General features: G+C 43.7%; 1 protein-coding gene across 1 annotated transcript in view; it reads right to left on the bottom strand.

Moving 5' to 3' along the window:
- Window positions 1–8,953, bottom strand: part of MNS1 (alpha-mannosidase 1) — an 85,738-nt gene extending 76,785 nt beyond the window's left edge. Inside the window, exons 1-4 of the mRNA XM_087385811.1 lie at window positions 8,390–8,953; window positions 4,842–4,889; window positions 3,443–3,655; window positions 3,234–3,346 (exon numbers count right to left, since the gene is read on the bottom strand). Of these exons, the coding sequence (XP_087241937.1) occupies window positions 3,234–3,346; window positions 3,443–3,655; window positions 4,842–4,889; window positions 8,390–8,542 (527 nt within the window). The 5' untranslated portion in view covers window positions 8,543–8,953. The remainder of the gene's footprint in view (window positions 1–3,233; window positions 3,347–3,442; window positions 3,656–4,841; window positions 4,890–8,389) is intronic.
- Between the last annotated feature and the right edge of the window lie 1,221 nt (window positions 8,954–10,174).

Raw genomic sequence — 10,174 nt, forward strand, 5'->3', positions numbered from 1 at the left:
CTAAGTCTAGATATCTGAAAAATTTGCCATGAGTCTACGCTAGACTCAACAAGATGTAACCATAGCTTAAGCCCTATTAAGTATTCCAACCCTGGTCGGGTCATATACTCCTATATAAGGCCCACATGGCAGCCTTGGTGCTGCCCATGTGGCAGCCAATTGTTTCAAGATTTTCGTTATCTTTCATCTCATCTTTACTTTGAAGAGTTTCTCTAGGATTGTGGTCTGTAATGTTTGGATGACACATGTTAAATATGCCAATCCATGCACTTCTATAGTCCTCTTTGACTAAGTAATCAAAGATTCTTGGATATCTTCTCTTCTTCATCCATGGCATCGCCTTGAGTGTCAAAACCCATTCCAATGTCACCCTTGCTTGTGACTGCTAGGATACAAACGATTTTGTTGCAGTATTTTGGGGTCAACCATGTTTCATGGAGCTGGTTTGTTTGTAGGACCCCAGATGCTCATGCCATGATATGGTGAATTAGAGACAGCTCTATGGAAGGTGGAAAAAATGTCAGAAGTATAGCATCAATGCCTCACATGTGTGGACCCTACCAAGAGGACATCATGGCTTGACACTAGGATTATCTCCGGTTTATTTTAGGGACTTATGCATGTTGCCATGTCGGCAATGCATGCACCCACTCTTGGCTGCGGTATCCACAATGGGCAGCCACACGATAGCCAAAAAAAACAAGGGACTAGAATGGAAAGGAGAGTGGAAAGCACTACTACAAGAAAATTTGGGACTACAAGAGCACACTATGATATATATCATATTGCCCCCCTGCCACGGTTAGAATGAGCTAACAAAACAGTGGGCGACAGCATCAAAGCTAGGGCTTCTCATCCCACCATTTTCCCTTTTCCCTCCCTTCCCCTTTTTCGCCCACATCAAGCCCTTTCAAAACCACCTTGTGGACTTTCCATGTACTTTACAGCCTCTGATGCAAGCAGGTCACCCTTCCAACTAAGTGCTTGTCTACGTTGCAGGGGATCATCTTTCGAGTGCATTTTTTCCTGCTTTGATTGGCTGCTCCAGCCTCCAGGTTTTCTTTGGAAGGAATGGTTCTTCTGGAAGCTACTAGCAATTTCCAGGGATACTAGTAGGACCCATTGAATCAAACCATCAAAATTACGAGTCTGGGAGATCCAATTGGAAGGTTTGGTCAGTATCCAGCTGGCGTACGATCAAATCAGCTTCAGCAATGGATGGATCGTTGAATCTAATATTTCTCCTATCAGTCATAGCTCATCCTATGGCTGAGCATTGGCTACCACATAGCTTCTGCTGTCTCAACAATCGTGTTTTGAGTGAGTGTTTCCATTGTTTGCCTGACAAGTTTACTTGCTCTATACTAACTACTTTATCCTGATAGCCTGTATATTCTTGGTGCAGAAAAGGGGACTCCTCAGCTTTGCTTGTTATTTGTCGGGTTTGCAGCTGCATCCGATATTTTACTATAAGAGTTGTACAAGTCAGGGAAGATGTTTGACCTGCACTTGTCTCTCACTTGATAGAAGCACAATTTTCATGAAAAAACCAACTTTATACGTACGGAGATCGACGGCGCGATTCCAGCTGATTGGTTGGTTCCACCTGAGCTTCAGATCCTCATGCCAGGTGATGATCGTTGGCTGGGACAGTTCACCCCCCGTGGCATCCCACTGGTGGTCGCAGGGCGGATGGACGACTCCTCTGTTTCCTTCTTCGCGGTTTTGGGGGATGGGCAACTCAGGAGAGGCAGAGGGTTCGGGTCGTAGGCCTTGTGGGGAAGGTTTGGCGGACCGACCCTTGCATAGAGCAGGATCAGCTGCAGCTTTGGCGTCTCTGGCTCTGGGAGGAGCGGGCCTTGTCAGAGCTTGATTAGGACCCAGGAGAGTGGAGATGGCCAGAGATTGCGACAGGTCAAGGGCCGACCTCCTTCTTTGCCTACAGCACGACTTTGGGCAGGCGAGTTCTAGGGAGGATGCAGAGCCGCCCTCCCACCCAGCGGCCCAGTTGGTATGCACAGGGTATTTCCAGGTTCTTTTTGCAAGCCTTCTGGAAGGCCTTGTGGGAGAGCTGGCAGCCACGGAAGATCTCCTACTTCCTGTGGCTTCTTGCCCACAAAGGTCTTCCAGTGGGGAGCTGGTTGCGGCAGATTGGCCAAGATGGACGTTGCCAGATCTGTCATGAGGACGAGGAGTCACCAAAACACTGCCTATGGAGCTGCGCTCGCGCCCAGGAAGTGTGGAGGTGGACTTTCGGGATCCTTACTCGCGCAGCACCGGAGCTAGGAATGATCACTTGGGGCGCGTTCTGTTGGTGCAGCACCGCACCTGGTTTTCATCATTTATTCGAGACCTGTCAGCAGGACCCCACATTCCTTATTACACAGGGGACGTGGGGGCCGCTCGAGAGTATCCCGCAGCACCTGGCAGGCCGGCACAGGAGCTCAGGAAAGGCAGCCAGTCTGGGAGATTATCAGCAGCATCGCAGGTTGGCACATCTGGACCTCGCGCTGCGCGCAAATCCTCGGTGGCACCTCCTTATCGACTGCCCAGATCATGACTGACATCTGGAGTGAGATTATACATACCCTCAGAGGCCAGTGGGACCAGATACAGGGGGACTCCCGGGCCGGTCGGGAGAAGCGGAGACGCTTCCTCCGGGTTTGGGACACACAGGGCCTCTTCTTCGAGCAGGCTTCGTAGGGCCTTCGGTGACGCTACTCACCACCTCTCTGGCTGTTCATTCACACTCACCTTATCCCTCCGTGAGAGAGAGCTTTACTTTTGTTATCTTTTTGGGCTGCGTCCGATTTGTGAACGCAGCCCGTCAGCTGCAATGCTGACCTCTTGTATCTTGTTTTCGAAGTAATATAATTAGCACTGTTTTTTCGGCAAAAAAAAAATAAAGATATTTTTTTTAAAATTATTACTCTATCTTCCAGAAAAGGCTTACAGAAGGAATCACACTGGATGATCCTTAAATTATATACACAAAGTATCACACCAAAAATCGTATGCCAGGCTTACCAGCAATTGTCTCTCGCTTAATAGGACTCTTGAGTCTTTCCAGGGTAAAAAGCAACTTTATAATATTGAACATAATATTAATATTAATATTAATAACTCTAATGTTCCATAAAAGTCCTACAGAAAGAATAACAATGAATGATCATTAATTTAAATACATGTCCAAAAGTCACATGCCAGGGTTGGTAAAAGGAAGATAAACATACTCTTTAGCCTTCTGAAATTGATCGTGCAGACCCATAATGTAAAGCGTATCCAGAGAGTCAACAATTGTTGCCCCAAGGCCCCCAAAATCATTTGACCCTCTTTGTGATTGAGGCTACAGGCATCACAAACTTCCCATGATTAGATATATTCTGTAGTCATTCAAAGAATTTTCCATATGATTTCAAAATGTATGCATCTAGATCCATACCAGGAGCTCATCCATACCCCAAGCATATTTCTCATATGAGCTCCATGCATGAACCATGGCAGCCTTTACTTTGTCCCTTCTCATTCTCGCAACAGGATCTGCATCTTCAGAATTCCTACTTTCAGGAAAATTGTGTCTACTGTCATCTTGCTTCAATGTTTTCATGGGAAGTTGCTCGCCTTTATCACCCAGAAGTCTTCTAAGATCATCAACCTGCAAAAAATGAGTAACAATGAGTTCAAGGTGCGTACGGGCACGTACACACACACACACACACACATATGCGCGCACACACTTTTGAAATCCATGGAAATTTATATTACAAGAGGCAATTCCCAACAAGGGAACTTGCAATTACAGTATTAGAAAACCTCAATATTTGACAGGTAAACAGTGGAATCACACCTTTTTTTCTTTGGTAAGAAGCACTTTCTTTTTCTCTAGTGGAATCACACACACACACACACACTCTCTTTTTTTTTTTGGGTGAAATCTAGTTGTCATTATATTACAAGAAACAGTCCCGAAGAAGGGGACTATCAGCTACAAGCATCACAAGAGGTCATTATATGACAAGAAGGCTGTATAATCAAGATCCCAAGCATGTAAGCAATCATTAAACGATTGTCTCAGAGATGCTCGGAAGAACTGAGATTTGGCAAGAGAAGGATCACCAAAGATCAGACGATTGCGGCCATTCCATAGTGCCCAATAAAACAGAAGATGAAAATCCCTGCTGCATAGGATGAAAGCCAAACAATACACACACTCTTTTTTTGGTAAAAGAAATTTTGCATTAAGAAAGCATTTACATTCATAGCTGTACCAGAGTGGGACAGCTACTACTCATAGCAACACACACACACACACACACTTTAGTAATAACACACTTTTTATTCTGGGGTGAAATTTTTTATGCTTTATATTACACAGTAGCTTCCCCTGAATGGGGAGCTCAAAAGTACATCAGCACATTGTAATCTATGTAACGAATCTGCAGTCAATCAAAGAAAGATTGCTGAAGAGAGCGTTGGAAGAAAGGGAAAGGGGAAAAAGTAGGATCACCAAAGACTCTATGATTTCTATCCTTCCATAGAGTCCAAAGTGCCCAATAACGAACCCAAATGGAAAACAACTCACACACACACTTTTTTTTTTGTGTGTGTCTCACACACACACACACACTTTTTTTTTAATGATTTTGTTGCTTTATATTACACAGTAGCGTCCCCCACAAGGAGCTCTCTCTCTCTCTCACACACACACATGCTGAGCAGATAGGCTAACCAAAGCTGCATACAGTACAGTATGATTATGCATTGTTCACCTGAGAAATTATTAATTAATTGAAGCACAACCATATAAGGCAGACAGAGAGGGTTGAATGCACATTACTTGCCTGCTCTGATAATTCTTGATTCATTTCGCCGAGCTTCAAGATTTCTTCCTGTAATGAGGCACGCCATATACAAAACCAAGTTCAGCCTAAGAAAGTAAACTTCTGAACACTGACCCTCCTGCTTGCAGCATAATTTGTAACCTATTCATGCTGACAAGAAAAAAACCTCCATAGTTCACAAATACCCATAAAAATAATCCCAAGGTTCCTGCAGCAGTTGTAATATGAAAACATATACCTTCATAAGACTACAATATATCCAATCCTACAAATGAAATTGAAGTTGTAAAAGGACCGAAAGAACAAAGGGGAGAGAAGCTTAGACAAAGGAAGAAGGGGGATTGTGAGAGATAAAATAAAACTAAGAGTAAAACAGAAGAAATTTTATAATAATAATAATAACAATAACTTAGTAAGCAAAGCTAAACTTATGTTCTCATCAGTACCCAAGCATCAGCTGCCATCTAGTATTCAAAAGATTCTGGAATCTCTTGGGTAAACCCAACAACAAAAACTACGATGGTAAAAGCAAGATAACAAATCAGAACTAATGTAGGGGGGATTATGAAATACCAACACAAACACAAGGAAATATTTTTTTCTTTTTTTTTTTAAGGGTACTTAATTTTAATTATATATGGAATAAGAGGGAAGGAGATATATTTTAGAAAAACATTACCTAAGATCTCATGACCTGCACAAATAGTACAAACCTAAGCGCTTTAAAAAAATGCCTTTGAAGCTCCCCACTTTGGAATTTGATTCTACGTTCAAGGATCCTAAACATACCGAAGCCCACATTCCAAAGATGTAACAATTACAAACATAGAACAAAGCCAAGTTCGTTCATTACTATTCTTGTATTATAGCCCTTTCGGAGAAGTACTATGATTGATTACTAAGTTGAGAGATAAAGGCACTCGCACTTGTGCAAAGACAAGAGAACCTATAGAATTGGGAAGTAACCAGTGACCTCTCCATATTTTGCCATATCAGAGATGTTGGAGTTGATGTAAAGCACTCGTATGATATTCAAGCCATAGCAAGGGGAAACGAAAACAGGGGAACGAGAAATGGAAACGGAAACAGAAACATTTTGGGATTTCTGGGAGAGCTGAAACGGGGAAAAACCATGTCAGCAAGGAGTTTTAGAAAAGGGATGATTCTTGCATGACAGATCCTGCAAATCTGAAAGTATGGCTGCTACATAATGAGATGAATCCAGGTACATGCTCAACCTCATCCTCTGAAAACACAACATGAAATGCAGTTTCAATCTCATGACAGCCACAAGGTTGGAAACCATAAACTCCATCACGCATAGCAAGGACTAGCTAGTATGACGTCATCAGCGCCATCCGCAACAGTAAGTGTAGACCATAGTATAAACATATGCTCTCACACATGCAAATCCACAAACACACACATACTTGAGCATCCATTTATACAAAAGGTCTTCGTACTAAGTTTCTGTCAGCACTCCGGAGATGAAGGGCATGGGCATCCCAACATCATCAGTGCCCAAGGGTGGGTGTAGACCACAGTATAAATACATGCTCTCACAAATACATATCCACACACTCACACATCCTTGAGCATCCATTTATACAAAGGTCGTATCAGCACTCCGGAGACGAAGGGCAGACTCAGCCCTGACAAAGGCTAGCACTCAAGGAGAAGGCTAATAAAAAAGTAATCCACATTCTCTTCATTCAAGCTAAACTGGTTGTGAGACTATACCATTTCATTTTAGTCTTTCCCAAACGAGCATTTCTAAGCAAAAAATGATAGGGTAACACACCACTTATGATAGAAAGAGTTTATCACAATATCACCAAGATCCAGCATGTACGAAAACTTCACCAGGTGAAAATTGCATGTCCGCTAATATGGCAGGTAGATAAATCTAGGAATATGCCCAAACTCATCCTCTGAAAACACAACACATAGTTTCAATCTCATATTTTTCCTCATAAATTTGAAAACCATAAACTCCATCATCCATAGCAAAGACTAGCTACTACAACATTCCCACTGAAAGTATGGCTGAAACCCTCAAATTCTGCATATGATCCTCCTGAATGCCATGTACCCGATCCTCAGACAATGTGCAAGCATATTCCGGGCAAGGGAGTGTGGTGATTGGCAGGACCTGGTGGCCTACCTGCAAGGCTAATAGGTGGCTGTATACCTGCCACATCGCAGTCACCTACTGTTTGACTTCTCCTAACATCTGCTGCTGTCCCATGGTGCCACTTGAAGATGACGTATTGATACAGAATGATGCGGGCAAGGAGGCAGATGCTCAGGTCATCTTGTAGACAGCACATGAGACACTCCATCTCCAAGAGAACCTCGAAATACAGGTATGGGCAGGCCATAGCCTGCTGGCATGGAATACTTGAATTTACTCGCAATGGAAGACTAACGCACATGCTCCATCATCATGAAACGCATCAAAGAGCTGCATGAGATGACACCACAAATTATCTTCTTGATCCTGGACACTGGCCTGGTAATGAAGCCAGACAACCATAGCACATTGGGAACTTCTATATGGCTTGCTACGTGCTGGTATCAATGAAAGCTTATAGATGATGTAGTTGTTGGCCCACGTTTCAATACTGGATGCATGTGACGTCCCCTTCCATCACCTTATATATATAATGGGGAATTCCCACCATCACTAGGCCGGTGCTCTGACTGAGATACTGGGCCTACTTTGACGATCACTGATGGTCTTGACAAAGTGAGTCACCTGCTCAACTGAGCACCTGCACCTGCTAACCTCTGTGAATAGGAACTAAAAGGACGTGACTGGTGACCCCTTGGTTAGATAACAATCTGATCCTCTCACTTATGAGTTGGATAGAACTCATGGAAGAACAAGAGGATCTTGAGAATGTCTCGATGGAATACAAGTACGTTCTCGGTAAACAAGTCCTGGCACCTAGAATGCCCAGTTGAGTCCCTCATGGTGATCCAATCCCAAAGAGTGGTTACTAAGACTCCTCTTGGCTGAGTAAACCTGCAACTGCCTGATGTCAAAACTGAAAACTACTGTCAGCACAGGAGTGCTTAACAAAAGGCCTCCTCCTAGAAGCTTAAGGTGACCACGAGTTCATGGACGATCTGTGTCAGCTCAATACTATCTCGACTGCCTTACAGATTTCATGCTTTGGCGTTCTTATCTACTTTGATCGAAACAAGATAACAATAACACAGTCCCTTCAATAAATGAAGTGCTAAAAACAGAGACAATGAGTTCTCCATGAGATGTCTGGTGGGTATAAGTGCCTCACACAGCAAAGCCGGCTCTCAAAACAAAACAAAACAAAACAAAAGCAATGAGCTTGAAGCCTCTGCAAAAATATGCCTGTCCGATACAGAGAGAGCATTCCTTAATAGGCCTGGATGGCATTGCTTAACTACTTCATACTCATGTAAATCCTCCAAACAAGCTCAAAACCAGGAGAGTCACGAACAGGACCTGACGATTACTGTCAAAATTAGCCGTTTCAGCTAAACTCGGGTGGTTGGATCTTTACCTGATGCTCACGAACAAGGGTCTGTCGATCCCAAACCGCGAAAGTTACGCAGATAAAGAGGATGCACATATAAGCGAGGCGACGCGGCCGCCTGAGATAGTACGATGGATGCAAATAACGCATGAAGCCATTCGATGATCTTTGCCTCGCCATTGTTCGAAACGAAAAGGGCTCGTATTTGAGACAGATCAATCGTGAATTGAGGAATTTCTCGCGTTCGCTCCAGGCAGCGAGCACCAAGAGCGATTTATTTCAGTGACAGACGGCACATGTAGATTAATGTACTGTCGTTAATGTCTGATCTCCTACGTGCGGGAAGTGGGAGGACCAGATACAAGCTCCGACAGACAGTCGGGAGCCAAACAAACTCAATTTCCTTCTTGGAGAAAGCGGGGTTTTCCCTTGTCTGGGATGAAGAATCGCAGAAGCCGGATGTGGCAAGCCTTCAAAATGGGAAGCTGTGCTCGGATCCCGCGCGAAAAGGCTGGGAAGCAAGGAATGGTGCAGCGAATTGTGGCGTGGTGCGCCGATAAAGCAAAAATTGGGTGAAGAATTGGTCTGTGGCGATGGTATAGCTTTTCCCTCGATGCCGTGGGAGTTCAACCGGAGCAGCGAGTCAACAGTGTCTTTTTCTTTCTGCCGGTCAAAATCTGACAACGAGTGCTCGGACAAACAATGCCTGGCGCAAAAGATCAAAAATTCCTGCGACAATTCTTGCACTCTGCTAGAGCTCTACCTGCTCTCCTTCCTCCACGGATCAAAAATCCTTGCTATCTCAAACCGGAGCTCTGCCGGCAGGTTCAAAAACCCTGCGACAATTGTGCACTCTGCTATCTCAAATCGGAGCTCTTCTAGAGACCTGCTCTCCTTCCTCTATGGATCAAAAATCCTGCGACAATTTCTCACTCTGCTAATCTCAGATCGGAGCTCTACCTGTGATCCTATACCTGGTCCTGGTGAATGCATGAGGAAGATTTCACCGTCTCTTCCTCAAAACTTTGATCCCAAAGAAACTCTTCACTCCTCCGGCATCACAACAAATCAGCTTCCTATGAAACATCGCCATGAAAATGTTCCAATTTTTCCTTACTCGAGAATCCAAATCAATCAGGACTCCGCATGGGATTTGCCAATCACGATGGCTCCTTGAATCCTTCCACTTTCGCCGATGACATCACCTTCACTTGGAAGAGACTTGGAAATCAAATCATAGTTGGGTCCACTGTTCACAGAAAACATTTTTCTCAGCAAATCACAAAACCTGGGGTTTCAAATTTTGAAGGTTTTTCTTGAGAATTTGCCGACCTTTTAGCTAAAATGTAACTAAATTGCCTAAAATTTTGCAGATTTTACAAAATTGAGAAAATATTTTTTACAAGTGAAAATGAAAATGTTACAGATTCATTGTATATAGTTTGCAGGTTTTCTGTGAACACTGGTTGGGTCGTTGAAATGTCAGAATCATCTTCCAACCAAATAATTATTAATTTGCTCACCACTCACCACAACTTGGCTCATTCCAAGGGTTCATGTTGGTGATACAAGGATCTCTATTTGGGCTCTCTTTGGCATGCCAAAAACAAAGCCTTAGAGGGTTCTCTTATTATGGGAATTGTGCAAGGCCCTTCAAAGAATTGCTATCATAGAAGGGTAACCCGAAAGAGGCTTTAAGGGTTTTTGTCATCTAAGGGTGACGGGGTTGCCACATCTCATGGCCTTTGGCACGCCTTGTGAAATTTTCACCTTTTTCATTGGTGAAGCAAGCATGCTTGACTATCAACACAT

Source organism: Dipteris shenzhenensis, chromosome 15 (genome assembly GCF_047967505.1).
Source record: "Dipteris shenzhenensis isolate YYH24624 ecotype China chromosome 15, Dip_SZ_1.0, whole genome shotgun sequence".
Taxonomy (NCBI): Eukaryota; Viridiplantae; Streptophyta; class Polypodiopsida; order Gleicheniales; family Dipteridaceae; genus Dipteris; species Dipteris shenzhenensis.